Source organism: Maniola jurtina, chromosome 6 (assembly GCF_905333055.1).
Source record: "Maniola jurtina chromosome 6, ilManJurt1.1, whole genome shotgun sequence".
In the NCBI taxonomy this organism is placed as follows: domain Eukaryota; kingdom Metazoa; phylum Arthropoda; class Insecta; order Lepidoptera; family Nymphalidae; genus Maniola; species Maniola jurtina.
In genome coordinates, this window is record NC_060034.1 from 14,088,532 (window position 1) to 14,104,884 (window position 16,353).

The 16,353-nt window shown below is 33.7% G+C and overlaps 1 protein-coding gene across 2 annotated transcripts in view; it reads left to right on the forward strand.

Annotated features, from left to right (window-relative positions):
* The first annotated feature begins 1,508 nt into the window (after window positions 1–1,508).
* The window catches only part of LOC123866527 (DNA-binding protein D-ETS-4), a 56,652-nt gene continuing 41,807 nt past the window's right edge, over window positions 1,509–16,353 (forward strand). For both annotated transcript variants that reach the window (XM_045908166.1, XM_045908167.1), the window contains exon 1: window positions 1,509–1,739. In XM_045908166.1, the coding sequence (XP_045764122.1) occupies window positions 1,680–1,739 (60 nt within the window). In that variant the 5' untranslated portion in view covers window positions 1,509–1,679. The remainder of the gene's footprint in view (window positions 1,740–16,353) is intronic.

The following is a 16,353-nucleotide window of genomic DNA, read 5'->3' on the forward strand; positions in this document are numbered from 1 at the left end:
TGCTATGACTGCATTAACAATGCAGTGTCCTTTATCCTTACGTTTTAGAAAGGGTTTATCCATTCGCTTAAAGCGAACTTAAACACACAGTATCTCAATTTTATGATTTTGAAATCAGAAAACACTTATTCAAAATTAAGTAGGTATGCAAAAAAGCTTATGTTCACGAAAATCTTCGTGAAAAATTTCACTGAAAAAGTCTTCTAGCGCTCCAAATTGTTTGAAAGAATGGAAATCCCAAACTCCTATTAAAGGATCAAGAATTCATCGCCGGCCACGCTGGAAAAGTAGGGACGGTTAGCAGTCTTCTCAAACCTTTGAAAACATTATGGAGAACTCTCAAGCATGCAGGTTTCCTCACGATTTTTTCCTTCACTGTTAAAGCCAATGATATTCTATTGCTTAAAAAACACTTAACTCCGAAATGTTAGAGGTGCGTGCTCGGAATCGAACGGGATATGGTCGTCTTAACCACTAGGCTATAAGGGTTCTAATTATTAAGAAATCAATTAGGTAAACTAATGAAATCAATAAAATTAATAAAAACATATTAATAAAATCTACATCAGGTAACAACTACTACTATTATCCATTTTCATCTTCATTATTTACAATAGTACCTACATAATTGATATCTAAGAAGCGAAATCCAATTAAAATGAACATTAGTACAGACCCATAAATCTTTAAGACAGACAGACATTTATTTTCCATTAGTAGATACTTTGCTTTAAATATATGAGGTTCAATGCAATAAATAAAAAAAAGTGAAAATTTATTGAAAATGTATTCAGCGATCAGTGAATGAGCTAAAAAGAATCTAGGAAAACGAGTTGGTTTTTGTCTTGCCTAGTTACCGAGACAGGCAGCATTTCATCGGAAAATGGAGAAAAAATCGACGCTCGACCACTTCAAGCGTTTCGAAGTAGAACAAAGTAGGTCGGTGCTCTTAGCAAGAGTTTACTCATTTCGACAACATTAACACATCTCGAGTATCTAAACACTATAACGCCAGAGTAAAATGGACCTAAAGTCCCTGGTTTAAAGTCGTTTATCGAGATCTTTCTGTTACTAAGTTTTCGATTGGAGTGCTGGCTATAGAACTTCAAAAGTAAAAAAGAGATCTGTGGAACGAGAGTTTACACGACTGCCCAAAAAGGAGTGTAAAGTTTTCAGAGGTCATTGTATGTGACTCTTTATTCCATCATCACTTCTAATGCCGAACAGATTACGATGTTTAGGGTTCTGTTAGAATTATTACATCATTTCGAGTGAGACTGGCTGTATAGATAAAATTTAATATCAGTCAGTAGTTAGGGCAGTTGTTTTTTTAATTAGAGTAAGATTTGCAGCCCACTTCGCATTGATGTTATAGTTTTTCGATGGTCGAAAACTGTCCACGTACTGTGCAAACTTGTACTAGGGGTGTGGTTCGGTCGAGTGGGCTCGTGCGCCGTCGGGCCGCTTCGTTCGCGCTCGGAGACATGCGCCTGCACATACAACGCCGACCACGCCACGGCAGCAGTCGCGTACACACCGGGAAAATTCCCATACAATAAATAAACCGGGGATGCGAATTTTCACGTAAACACAGAGCGCGCGAAATGGACTGATCGTTTATAACAATCGATATAAACCATTGATTTGTTTTGTTGAACATTTTGAATATTGAAAAGTGAATGAACTGTACGAGTTTAAAAATGTTGTGGGAAAGCAGTCATAACGAGGAATCGGATACGGTGAGTTTTCTCTTATAAATTTTCTTTTTTTTTACATATACGTTTAGATATTTGTTTTCTTTATCAAAGTTAAAGAATTTAGTTATAAGATACAGGCATGTATGTGTGAGTGCGCGCGCTAGTGTGGGTAAACTTTCTAGTTTTCGCTCGCTCACTCGTATTAGCATAAAACGTGAACGGTTTTTCATAATACAAACCACATGGGCCGTTTAAAAGAGCTTTTAGTTTGTAAATATTCATTGGGCATCTCCGCGGCTGCGACGTTGTTAGTAATCGCTTTATTAGATGTAAATAAATGTGGATTTTGACATCGGCGTGCGGCGAGTCACGATCCGATGCGTATGCGTCGGTAAAGTAATGTCATGCCAATTCGTTTCAGCTAGGTGATTCGCTAACTCAGTGTCTAACACTGAATGATGGTTCTTCATTGCTGCTTCACTGGGTGATATTAAAATATTTTTCGTACAAAACCTTCAATGGATTAAAATGAGCTCGGTTGCTATCACTCAGTGCTTAAGACACTGAGTTAAGGAATCACCCCACTGAGCAGCGCGGCGTTTTTGTATAGAAATCGGCATTATAGTTAATTTGAAATCATTTTGAATTGTTGAAATTATTTTTCTTTACAGTGATTTCACATGTGATTTTTAAGGGTAACAGATTTTTCAATTTTCTCACTTACAATCGTTTGCTACGATACCGACGTTTCCGACGATGTAAAGCGGCTGGCGGGAAGTGGCTGGATGAGGAAGGCTGAGGACTGGGTGTAGTGGCGCTCTTTAGGGAAGGCCTATGTCCAGCTGTGGACGCCCACAGGCTGATGATGATGATGATGAATCGTTTGCTAGGTTGACGTATCTAGGAACTAACGAACACATAACGTAACGTAACTAGGATCAAAATCAATAACGCTGACCCGTCGCAGGTAGATTTTCGTGAAATGTAGCAAACGATTGTTTTAATATTCATTGAATTAAGTAGATGTTTTTCTCTTTCTAACACGCAACGATGCAAGTGTGTTCTCGCTTAAACGCTCTTTCACAGGTCGTAGTCGTGCGAACGAAATTTAAACAATAAAACGGGATTAAGTAGTTAGTGTACTTAATAATTTCCATTGTGAAATTTTGCTTCATGATTTTTCACAGGCTATTTTAAGTAAGGTAGCAATTGTACATATGAATACACTTTTCACGTGATTTTTCATATGCTATCTGTGAAATGGTCCATCTTTACCTGTGTAGATATTTATTAGTGTAAGTTAAAAAGGGTAGATTTTTTCGTCTTTCCCGTTTACTAACCGCCCGGGTTCCGCACGTGTAGCTTATTAGAATTTTCACAGGGATCCCTATTTTTTTTGAAAATAAAATACAGCCAATGCCGGTTAGGGATTGTGTAGGTTTCTACTGGTGAAAATTTTTTGAAAAACTTTATCTCTTACATTATATAGATGACAGATTTACGCATACTTGAAAACTTACTCTGGGATCTTAAAATTTACTTTTAGGAATGATAATAACTGGAATATAACTCTCTAACGAATACCTTCCTACATTAAAAATAAAAACAAATACTTATATGTACAATATGTATCCAGAACATCTAACTTACTTAAATTTAAAATAGATAGCTTTCTTTAATAGGTGTGTAGCTACTTTACCTAACAAAAGACCATTTAATAGTTTAGATATACACATGCATAATAATTATAATATTATTATTACAGGACAGTAAATAGATGATGTAAGTCAAGGATTATCGCAAAAACAATTCATTGAAACAAACAAATAGATAACTTATCATAGTGATTTGTGAAAGAGACAGCAAGCTCTACATACATTGTGAGGGAAAGAGAAAGATGCCACATATGCATTAGAAGGAGCATCGGTATTTATTGGAAAGATTCCATGAAAATAAATTCCGTGATTTGAATAATAAGGGCTTTTGAGTTAGTGGGAATATAAAGTTTATTGATTTGTAGTAACTAATAAGTAATGCTTGTGTATTAATGAAGCAGGTAGGCAGGATAGCCTTGTGGTTAAGAAGTCAGCCTGCTAGTTAGGGCATCCGGCGTTCAATTCCGGGCACGCACCTATAACTTTTCTGAGTTATGTGAGTTTAAAGCAATCAAAATTCAAATTGGTCTTGCTTTTACGGTGAAGGAAAACATCGTGAGGAAACCTGTATGCCTCAGAGTTCTCCATAATGTTCTCAAAGGTGATTATTTGATTTTCCTGGACCAAAAGTACCCGCCTAACCTATGCCCATCCCCGGGATACATGTTGTCTCTGCACTAAACGCCAAAATCAGTTAAACGGATGGGTTGTGATAAGCTAGCAGACTTACAAACAAACAAATTGTGGCATTTATTATAATATTAGTAGGATTTACTTGTACATCAAAAAGGATGACACTATTTAATTTGATTAAGGGTTTGTGTCCAAGTGAATTAGCACCCAAAAGTTGATATCTTAATAAGATAAGTTTCTCCCCCTCTCACCATATAGCAACGGCCTTGCAAGCGGGGATGTGTGGGTGCACGCACACAATCATGATTATTTATCATTACGTTATGCCTTTATTAACGCTTTCTCGAACAAAGTGTAGAGTTATAGAGTAGGTAGGTACTAGATGTTCGCGTGGATTTAGATTTAAAGAAATCTGTGGCTTAGGACCACGGGATTTTTTAAAAACCTAAATCCTAATCTCGTGGTAAAAAAATCCAGGATAAAATAGAGGCTATGTCTGTCTCCGTGCAAATTATCTCTATAAAATGATAGTCCATGTAAATGTAACAAATATACAAACAAATAAACAGACACACTTTCGCATTTATTATGTTATTATGTATTATTATCATAGTTTTGCCAGTTTCCAATAAATCATTCTAGCTAAGTAGGTAAACAATAGGTGTGCTTAAACTTCACAGTGAAAGTTTTATGAAAATTCTTCGTTTTTCATGTAATTTTATTTTATTTTTTAACTTTATATTATCAGTAGGTATCATTACCAACCATTAAAATATCCAATGAAGTCTAAAATCTACTTGCACAGATCTCGATAACTCTCAATAACATTTTTTTATTTTTAGAAAATAACATTCCGCATAACTCAAAATGAATCACTTTAGTTTTCACAGAAATGCTCTTGAGAGGTACCTACTTATTAGCTTTCAGTTTGTAATTTTAGCCTTAACATTAGTTAATAAAAGTTTGTCTGTCTGTACTCTGTTCGTTACCTATGCATTCGCGCATCGTTCATACAATTGATTTAAAGCTTTGTTAAGTTGTTGTTGGCACTTGCATAAAGGTTTCTGACATAGTACCTATCACCAACTTACAAATAGGTGGCGCGTGAAACGCACTGCAACGCATGCCGGCCATTATCTAGCTAGTTTTACATATTTTATGTATAGTGTACTGAATGTTGTGTGTTTAGAAATTCTTGGAATATCTAACAGATATTTTCAATGTAGTAAACAAGTCCTAAGTCTATGTTGAGTAGGGGTACTACCCGACCGGGTTTCCCGGGAAAAGTCCTAGTTTGAAAGGCGCCCGGGAGGCTTCCAGTATGCAAACCCCCCGCGGTTTGCATACTGTGCAGGTTTAATAAATTTATTTTAAGTATGAAGCCATTTTGAAGGATAAAGAAAATCCTGCCAAATATCGAAATTCAAATTTAAAATTCATATTTAAAAACATTTATTTCGGTAGAACAATTTTACTTAGTAGTACCACATACTCATAGAAATTGGGACCATCCCAGTAAGTGACTAATTACTACTATCAAAAGTCTAACGTTTTTATTTCTTGAATGGTGGGAGAAATAGTTTCCTAATTTAATTATTAGCTTTATTTTTAGATGGTTTTGTTACAATGTTTAAAATAAGTATTTGCTTTCTTGATAAATCTACAATAACAATTTAAAATTACTTATTTGTGAGTTAAAAAAGAAAAGAAGAAATGTTTCCGGGTTTTTACGCTTGAAAATTTAGGGGGTTCGAACTCTTTGTCCTAGTTTAGATTTTTTAAAGATGGCAACCCTGATGCCGAGAGATAAAAGCTAGACATCAATAATTACTCATCAGGGTCAATATTCTATGCATGGTAATAAAATTAGTAGTATGCGTTAAATTATTCACATAGGAAAATAGTGGTACATTGTGATATAAGGGCGGTAAGTAGGTTATTGAACACGAGTAGATATTTGTAGGTTTCCTTTCCTCACGATTATTCACGATGTTTTCATTCACAGTTCAAGCAAGCAGTTCATTGCTAAACGCACAAAAGTTACAGTCCGTGATTGAACCCGGCCCCCCGAATAGGAAAATTCTCCATATGGAAATGAAAATGGAATTCTCCATGGAAAAAAGGATCTGCTTTGAAAACATTTTTCTAAGCAGATCCTTTTTTCCACGCACATGTAAACTGTGGAATTAACTCCCTGCTGCGGTGTTTCCACGAGATTACAACATGGGGTAATTCAAGGGGCGGATCAACAAATTCCTGAAAGACCGGTAAAGCATTGGCGGTTCCTCTGGTGCTGCAAATGTTTATAAGCGGCGGTATTTTTTGTAACCGGTCATTTGTGTTTTGTGGTGCAATAAAGTATATACCCACATACATATTATTATATCAATTTAAGACATCGACGTCAATCTTATCAAATCGTGGTATTTTACAGTTTATCAATTTGTTCATGATATTTTCGTTTCATATAACCAAAGGCCTATATACCTATTACCTAAACAGGTCTGAAGTTTATCAAACATGATAAAATATAATAGGTATCTAATTTATCTGCAATATTTACCGTAGGTATTGGTAATTTCAGAGAATTATAGATAATGTCAACAGAATAGATAAAAATTAATAATATAATCCACAAGTTAATACCCGTGGTTTGACCGCTTGGATTTAGGTTATATAAAATCCCGTGGGGAACTCTTTCATTTTCCGGCATAAAAAGTAGCCTATGTTACTCTCAAGGTCCTTAACTATACCCATGCAAAAGATCACGTCGATCCGTTCGTTGCTCTGTTACTTGATTGAAGGACAAACCGATAAACAAACACACTTTCACATTTATTATGATGGGTAGTGATTCTAATATTAAAAACGTGTTTTGTTTTTGGAGTGTATTTCATTTAATATCTATTACATATCTATTAACTGAATAGATAGTATTTTTGTAATAATTTTAAAGTTTGTAACCTGTATTTGATCGTCAGAACAAATACCCAAAACTTTATTAGTTAAGTGTTGGGCATTTATAAATTTTTGCCACTTTAGGTTCACAATCAATAAGGTCAAAAATAATTTATTAATGAGCAAGAATCAAAAAGTCAACGTTCAACAAGTCAAATTAAAGTACCAATAAAGTTCAGCAAAAAAAGCAACTAAAGAAAATGCGTACACAAAAGATAAAATTAAGGCAATATAAGTAGTCGACTGTCGAGTTTGGTCGAGTATGTAAATAGATGATTACAGTACTTTTATGACTTTTACTTGATATAGATAAAAAAGAATGGTTTGAGCTTAGCAGGCTCATAGCCAGAGAAATAAGCAATCTTAGTTGATTTGATAAATAAATAATTTATATATGTATTCTACTATCCTAATATATAAAAAAATGTTCTGACTCACTGACTAACTCATCAGCGCTCAGCTCGAACTCTTAGAAGCTCAGAAAGCTGAAATTTTGTACAGAGCTTTCCCATATAAGGTAGCGATTTTTTTTAATTCCCACGGGATAGAGAATAAAGAGTATTTATATTTTCGCCGAGCAAAGCCACGGGCAGTCATTAGGAGCTAACTAAATTTGAGTGTAAGACCTAATAAATTGATATCAAGACATGTCGTTGGTATTGTACGTCGACAATCTTTCAGTCCATAAAGTGTCTTAGCTTATGTAGCCAACTTTTATCTGCAAGTTTGCGCATACTCTGAACAACTCGGAAGCAAACCTGAAGGCCACATCTCAAGCTGTTTTTTATACTAGTTTTAAACAAAAAAAAAAACAAGCAAATGTCAACCATGTAATAACACAATAAAGCTCTTTTTGCTTTTAATTTAACAAGTATAGTGAATAAAAACAAGTTTTTGATACCAACACGTTTCTATATGTCTAGGTGATAACATTTTATTGTTTAATTTTTATTGCTGTTTTATTCACATATTATATTGAAGATATAAAAAGTTAAAAATTCACGTAGTTATTTTTTAATTATTCCTTTAATACAATGGGTGTACTTAACATTGCTTTTCCTTTAATTGGTTAGCTATCAGCAATAATAAAATTAATCCTTAACCGTAAAGAAATATTTTTATTTTTTATTTTTACTTTATTAAAAACAATATGCTAAGAAACTCCCAAAAAGATTATAAATATACTAGCTGACGCCCGCGACTTCGTCCGCGTGGATTCAGGTTTTTCGAAATCCCGTGGTTTTCCGGGATAAAAAGTAGTCTATGTGCTAATCCAGGATATTATCTATCTCCATTCTGAATTTCAGCCAAATCCGTCCAGTAGTTTTTGCGTGAAGGAGTAACAAACATACACACACACACACACACACACACACACACACACACACATACATACAAACTTTCGCCTTTATAATATTAGTAAATTAGTAAATATATAATTGAACTAAAAGAGTTGATAGTAGGTATATATACATTTTAAATTGTTAGTAGAAGAAAACATACAGTTAATCAAAAAAAAACTTGTTTACGGTTCCAAAAAAAGGGACTGTTAAAGTTTCATTCTGCCCTCCATCTTATTACTTATTTAATTTAATAAATAGAGTTCTTAGTGAGTATAATAAATAAATGAACAGCTACCAAGTAAAAATATAAAGTCTGACATTTTAAAAATGACTCAGTAAAAGAGTTTCAAATATTTTCCCGCTATTAAGAACAACTAGAGTTCTTTCTAGTTCAGATATTTTCCCATGGCGTTCTTGACACTCGTTGAGTTATGTGGACATTACTTACTTACACTGTAATTTACCTTTTTAATTACTCAAACTTTTTGTACTGTACGTCCCAACGAAAGACCTCAATGGCTGAAAGGATTAAAATGTGTGGTCTGTTAATAAAAGACCTATACTTTATTTTAAGTGAAATTTTAAAATACCTCCTTATTTTTTTATTGACTCTGCTATTTCTTCTACAAACTCTTTGAACTTCCGAGTTAAGTCGTATTTTTTTGTATTGTATCACTTACTTTTTCAGATGATGATGCTTATTGAGTCCGTTTATTACCCCGTGAAACTTAAAGATGTAACTCAGCTGTTTTCTATATCATCCTGTCTTTGTTTACTATTATTTACTTAATAATATACTAGATTATAAATTGTCTCCAATATTATGATAAATTACACCCCCAGTCGTGGTTGTAAGCAAAAAGGTGAAAAACCGAAACTTTTTGGCGTTCTTCTTATCTTGTTAAGTGTAATATTATTCATCAAAGGAAAAACAAAATGATAATTATTTTCAGGCAAAACAAAGTGACAAAGTCAAAGCCATTAAGATATTTATTCAAAATTTCCTTTTATATATCTAGACAATGTGTAATAATGTACATTTTTGACTGTCGATTGTTGAATTTGTGAGATAGATTATGTAATTAATTAAATTATGCAAACTTAAAACTAAATCTACGAGGGTTCCAAACGCGTCCGGCTCTGAGATTCTTCTTCCAAATCGAACTTGGTATTCTTTCTATAATTGTGACCATAGGCAAAGTTTAGCAATATGTTAGTTTGACGTCAAACTTCATAATGAGTCACATATTCGGACATCAGCGTGTCTGATCACGTAACTCGAAACAGAAGCCGCGTCCTCGACCCCGATAGTCAAGTGAAAACTTGGCCGAAGACAATCGCCCCATTCTCTTTGACTACTCTGTTACGACACCGAAGAAATTGCTCGTTTTGTTTGTTTTTCCTGAGGTATAACTAATGGGAAACTTAAGTTAACGCTCGCTTTAAGTGAAGTTTTGTGTTTGCATAATATCTCATAAAGTCGCTCAAATATTTTGACCTATTGTTTTTAATTTCTAACTCGCATGGGCGTGGCGGTGTTCGCCACTAGATTACGACACGGGGTTATTCAACAAATTCCTTAAAGGCCGGCAACGCATCGGCAGCAAATGTTCATGGGCGGCGGGCATCACTTAACATCAGGTGATCCGCCTGCTCGTTTGCTTGCTATTTTACTATTTAAAAAATTACTCTTCAAATAAAACTGTGCCTTCTGGTGACGTCGGTCAACGCGTTCTGGCTGGTTATACTGCGTAAAGAATTAGCCTCGCTTTTCACGATTTCTAGGTACATACAGCATTTACTTAAAAAATTAGATAATACAGCTATAATTTTTATTGCAGATAACTTTTTCAGTAAAGAAATATTCGCTTAACTAAATATAACTAGGTACATGCATGAATCCTGAAAAAATAAAAACTTTTTTTGGGCAGTTTTGTAACAATTAAAACCCCTTTTGGTTTTAGACATTTTGTATTTTGTAGAGTTACGAAAACTATTTTAAATGAGATTGAAAAATATTCGCATTCATGTATTCGCTCAGTTAAAATACAAATAAATAACCTTTTGTTTCTATGTTTAATAGATTTCGACTTTGTAAAGTTTTAAAAAATAGCACGTTCTACCTACTAGTAGGTATTTAAAAACAGTTAAAGTTGTAAAACATTTCCTAACGGTACTCGCAACGCCTCGCCCATTCAAATAAGACTTTCGTATCTGCAATCTTCGAATACTGATTCACTGTTGCGAAAGCCTTCGAGACTAAAAGGAAAATGAGTTTTTATTTGTTACGAACACTTTTGGCTAGCCCCACTTAAGTTATGAGTCAAGCAAATATTCTCGCTCAACAGCGAGATGGAGAATATGTATTTAAAAATATGATTCCGGAATAAAATACAAGTATGAGTTTGAAAATAAAAAACGCAAACTAATTTTATAAGTGGGAAAATAGGTACACATCTGCCTATCTGTTACCATATTTTTAACCCCTGACCTAAAAAGAGGGGTGTTATAAGTTTGACGTGTGTATCTGTGCTCTGTACTCTGTACGGTAGCTCCTAAACTAATGAACCGATTTTAATTTTTTTTTGTTTGAAAGGTGACTTGATCGAGAGTGTTCTTAGCTATAATCCAAGAAAATCGGTTCAGTCATTTGAAAGTTATCAGCTCTTTTCTAGTTACTGTAACCTTCACTTGTCGGGGGTGTTATAAATTTTTAATACACTTGTCATCTTGTCATACAAAGACAACCTGTAACTTGACGACACTCATACAATATTTTTTTACCTAGAAAATCAAAGAAATAATAAATGACGTACAGACAAGTAGACGTATTATGTTTTGTTACATATATTATTTGCTTGGTTGCTCTAAATGTCATGTATATAATATTATTATATTATGCTAACCAGTTGTATAATAGCGGAATTCTACCGAAGTCTTGATAGAATTATTAGACGATAAAAGAAAAACAGGTGTTCCTATTAATAATGTATAATACTTTGCTTTTAAATTGTTATTAATTTATTAAGTTTTGCATCTTTTTGTACCATAATTTATCTAAACCTAAATAATTTATCTATCATAAATTAAAATAAGTACCTATTTATTATAATCTTAATAACTATGATTCGATAAAATAAGTAGTAACATTTGAACAGACAAACAGACACGCTTTCGGATTTAGGTATATTATTACTAGTATGATCACAAAAATTTACCTATTTAACTGATCATGTACCAATATTAATTAAAACTTATACAAAATGAAAAAGACATGCACAATGTACAAAGGTAATTATTTATATATCTGTAATGGTGAGATTTGTTCCAGCTACCCTTAAAAATGTGGAAAAATTGAATTTTCCTAATGGGTAATATTTTTATAAATGCTCATAACAAGTCACTTATCGATATTTAGGTAAAAAAAGCAGCCTTCAAAAGCACTTAAAAGACAATTAAAGGTCTAAACGCACTTACACTGCCTTGCTCCATACCAACTCATATACATATAGGTAAACTAAGCATATTCGCCGCGCCGCATCGCTCAAGTGCGCTTTGCTCAATACAAACTCTTTATTAAACTATATATGACATGCCGCATCGCACCGCGTCGCGTCGCGCAGCGCAACGTCAGTGCGTTTGGACCTTACCTAATAATATAATTAAAGGCACTGCAACAATTAGTCGTCGGCCGTCACACAAACACTCGAACACGATTTTATTATACATAGATCGGACCGATTATTGTATAATATTGTGCCCAATGGCGGCGGTGAAAGGAAACATTGCGTCACAGGCTGGTTATTTGCATAATAAGTAACCTTGTGGGCTAACTGATCTCGTTACGCTGCGTACCTACCTAAGCTTGTTATTCCTTTGTCTTATTTACCTCTTATGAATTATTACTTGGTACTAGCTCTAGCAGCTTTATACTTGTAGTATTTAATTCATCCAAAATAAAAATATAAGCACCTTTATACACACATCTCGTACACAAATAATAACATTATGTATTTTTTAAGTTTTGTTCATTTGTATGGCGGTGATTTTGAGCCATTTGATATTTATTATTTGTTGTTATAGCGACAATAGAAATATAGACTTTGTAAAAAATTGAACTCTCTACCTACTGCGGTTCATGATATGCCCGCTGACAGACAGACTGACAGACGTACAGACAGCGGAGGCTTAGTAATAGGGTCCCGTTGGCACCCTTCGGGTACGGAACCCTGAAAATGAGGAGATTCGTAGACAGCTCAATGTGTTGCAAGGCTGAAGTGGCAATGGATAGCTTACATAGGTTAAAAAATCGATACATATTGGGGTCCAAAAATGTGGCGACCTCCTGACATCGGGAAGCGCTTTGTTGGCAAACTCCCACTAGGTGGAAAGCGTCTAAACTTTGTATTTAGGTAGCATAGTGGTATGTTTTGAAAAATTAAGTAATTAGTATCAACTAATGATAAATTAGATATTTTTAGCATTAGTATCTCCGAATTTAACAAAATATGTATGTATGTCTGACTCAGTATGCGTTTTGGTTTCACTGTAAGCATGCTGAGATATTATTATTAAATAAATAAATAAATAAATTTAGGTAGCATAGTGGTATGTTTTGAAAAATTAAGTAATTAGTATCAACTAATGTTTGCATTTGTTTTTATATTCTTGCGTTTTTCTTATTAATATTCTACTTATTTAATTGTGGATTAATGATTCAAGAAATAAATTTAGATAACAACTATTCTTAATGAATATTTCCACTTCATCAAGCCATTAAAATTAATCAAAAAATCACGGCCCCATAATAAAAACTGTACCAATAAAATACTCCAAATACTTAACTATAGTATATCTACTTTTCTACATATTGAAAAAAAAACTAAATAAACTTGTTACCTACCTACACTGTTGCTAAGTTGAATCAAAACAATTTCAAAAATATACATAGGAAAAACGTTTTTAAAGCAACGAAATAATGCCTAAAATTAGGTTGAAAATTTTAATTCTCACATCGATCGATTTAAATTACTTATGTAAAGCCATCTATCTAAATGCATGCAAATATGACCCTTTGCACGAAGTTAACAGTGTTTATTATTGTTTGAAATATTTGTAGTGTGTTACGACCAACAATTTATGTTATGTTCTTGTATAAGTCGCCATTTTGCTTTGAGTGGGAAAACCAGAGGCCTTGAAGACCGGTTTCATGTAAAGGACAGAGCTTTGGCGCCCGTAGCACGCTCGAATAAGCTACATAATTGATACTAAAATGCTTAACAATAGTTGAATATTGATAATAATTAGGGATTGTTAACTATTATTATTTTAGACTAGGTGATGCCCGCAGCTTCGCCCGCGTGGATTAGTCAGATCCCCTGCAGCATCAGGATTGAGGAGTTGGAATCCAAATTTTTTATGAAACAATGTCGCAAAGTTCCTCTATCGATTAAAAAAAAAATTACGCAAATCGGTTCAGAAATCTCAGAGATTTCGGTGTACATAGGTAGAAAAACACAACTCCCTTTTTGAAAGTCGGTTAAAAAAGTAGCCTATGTTACACCCTGGTCAATCCTCTACTTGTCTGTGAAAATCCCGTCAAAATAGGTTCAGCCGTTCCAAAGATTAGCCTTTTCAAACAGACAGACAGACAGACAGACAAAAATTTTAAAAACGTGTGATTCAGTTAAGGTATCGTTCAAATAACCCTATGAGCTTAATATGAGGTAGTTATTTCGAAATTACAGACAGACACTCCAATTTTATTTATTAGTATAGATAACTGCAATTTGAATTTGTTTGTCAGAGAACTTTTATGAAGAGAACTGATTGTATTCGATACCCCATAATAGGTACTAGTATAAATTACTTTAGGCGTGACTAGAGATATATTGGGAGGGGTATGTGACCTAGTCCTAGTCGTGACAAAGAAAATCAATCAATTTTAATTGTTAAGCAACGTTGAACAAAGTCGGCAAATGGATGGGTGACCGACTTTGGAGGTCCAAATTTTGCCTTTTCGATTCCTCGGAGAGCTTGGGATTATCGCTAACATCTGATAATAACTGTAAAACCTAAGAATCGAAAACTCATTTTCTTAATGAGTTTAACCCACCGTATTATTATCCCACGAGAACTCCTGCCATTATCTGATTAATTGAAAGAGTTGACATGAATGGGTTTTCACTTACTACATGATATAAAAATTTTAAATTACTCACTTAGTTTTCACTTACTACATGATATAAAAAAGATTCGACAATTAACTGACGTGGAGACCGCAAAGATAGTATATTTTGCTTATTTTCATAGTATTATGTCTTATGGAATCTTAATATGGGGTAGAGCGGCAGATATTGGGAAAATTTTTGTATTACAAAAAAGGGCAATACGCGCAATTTATAACTTAAAACCACGCGATTCACTTCGAGAAAAATTTAAGGAAATAGGTATCCTTACCGTAGCCTCTCAATATATTTACAACAACATAATTTTTGTAAGACAAAATATTCTTAGTTACAAGAAGGTTGGCGATCTACACAACAGGCTGACTAGACACCGTAACAGGCTTGCGACTCCTACACTCCGTCTCAGGAAGGTCCAAAAGTCATTTGTGGGAATGGGTATAATCTTCTATAACAAAATTCCTCAGTCAATTTTGGACTTGCCTTTACACAGGTTCAAAAAATCTATTAAAAATATGCTCTTGAGAAAAGCATATTATACTATCGAAGATTATGTAAATGATAAAAAAGCGTGGATTTGAACTTCGATTCGCTCCAGCAATGCGCAGGACTTCAATTGCTTTTATACATGGCATAATATTGTATATCAAATCTTTGAAAAGAGCAACCGCCGAGTTTCTTGCTGGTTCTTCTCGGTAGGAAAGGCATTCCGAACCAGTGGTAGATGCTTTTGACGATTCGAAAGAACTTGTAAAAGTCTAATTGAATAAAAACATTTTGAATTTTGAATTTTTTTTTGAATTTTAAAAAAAATGCAAATTAATTTAAAAAATGTAATTCAGCCCCGCGTAAAAATTACACGTAGGCCTACCTACTAATGTTTTTCTAAACTTTGTACTGGAATATACGTTTATTGCATGCCATTGAATAGATCGATGAATTTTCATAAGTTAATCGAGTCTAATAAGAAAGTGATAAGAGATACACGTGGATAGTGGACGTTATCTTCATCATTATTAGACATTCGTTGATATCACCCTTTATTGCAGTCCATTGCTATTAATTACACTATGTTATTATTCATCATTCATAGGTAAGTACAAAGTTTACTTATTCAATTTGTACCTATACACTTGCATTGGTATTGGTTTAAAAATAGTCTCTAACAAATAACTAGCGGTTACTTGCGAATTTGGTAGCGCGAAACTGAGAAAAGTGTAGTTTTGTTAATATACCTACTAGCTTATACCCGCGACTTCGTCAGCGTGGACTACGCGATTTTACCCCCTTAGGGGTTGAATCTTCAAAAATCCTTTCTTAGCGAATGTTTATGTCGTAACCTTATGGTTCAGAGAACAATTTCTTTTTCTTATCAATGTAGTAAGAAAAGGACATACAAATCTCGTTTATATCTAAAATTTAGAGTCTCTAAATTTAAAATTCACTTTCCGTCCTTACTAAGCAATATTAAAAAGAAAAAGGTGCAGATAGGTACTCTAAAAGTTTAGAAAAAATATGAGAATCGAGTATCGACACCAATTAGCTGTCTGCATCCCGAAGTTCAGCCCAATTCGACCAGCAGTTTGAGGCATTCTATTCTAAGGCATTATTAATTTACTAACAATGAAACTGTAAAACTGGCTTACCATTCCATGTAATAAAAATATATAGTGTTATATAACACCTTAACTATTATCACAATATTTAAATAACAATTCTAATATTTATAAATTACTTAATAAAATAACGCTTTTTATTATTTTAAATAAATAACGACTTTTATAAATATTATTTTAAATTTATTGATAATTATTTATCATATCGATATCTTTGGCTTCCATCTATCAAAAGTGTAATCTAAATGTTTAAAGTTAAAAGGTCA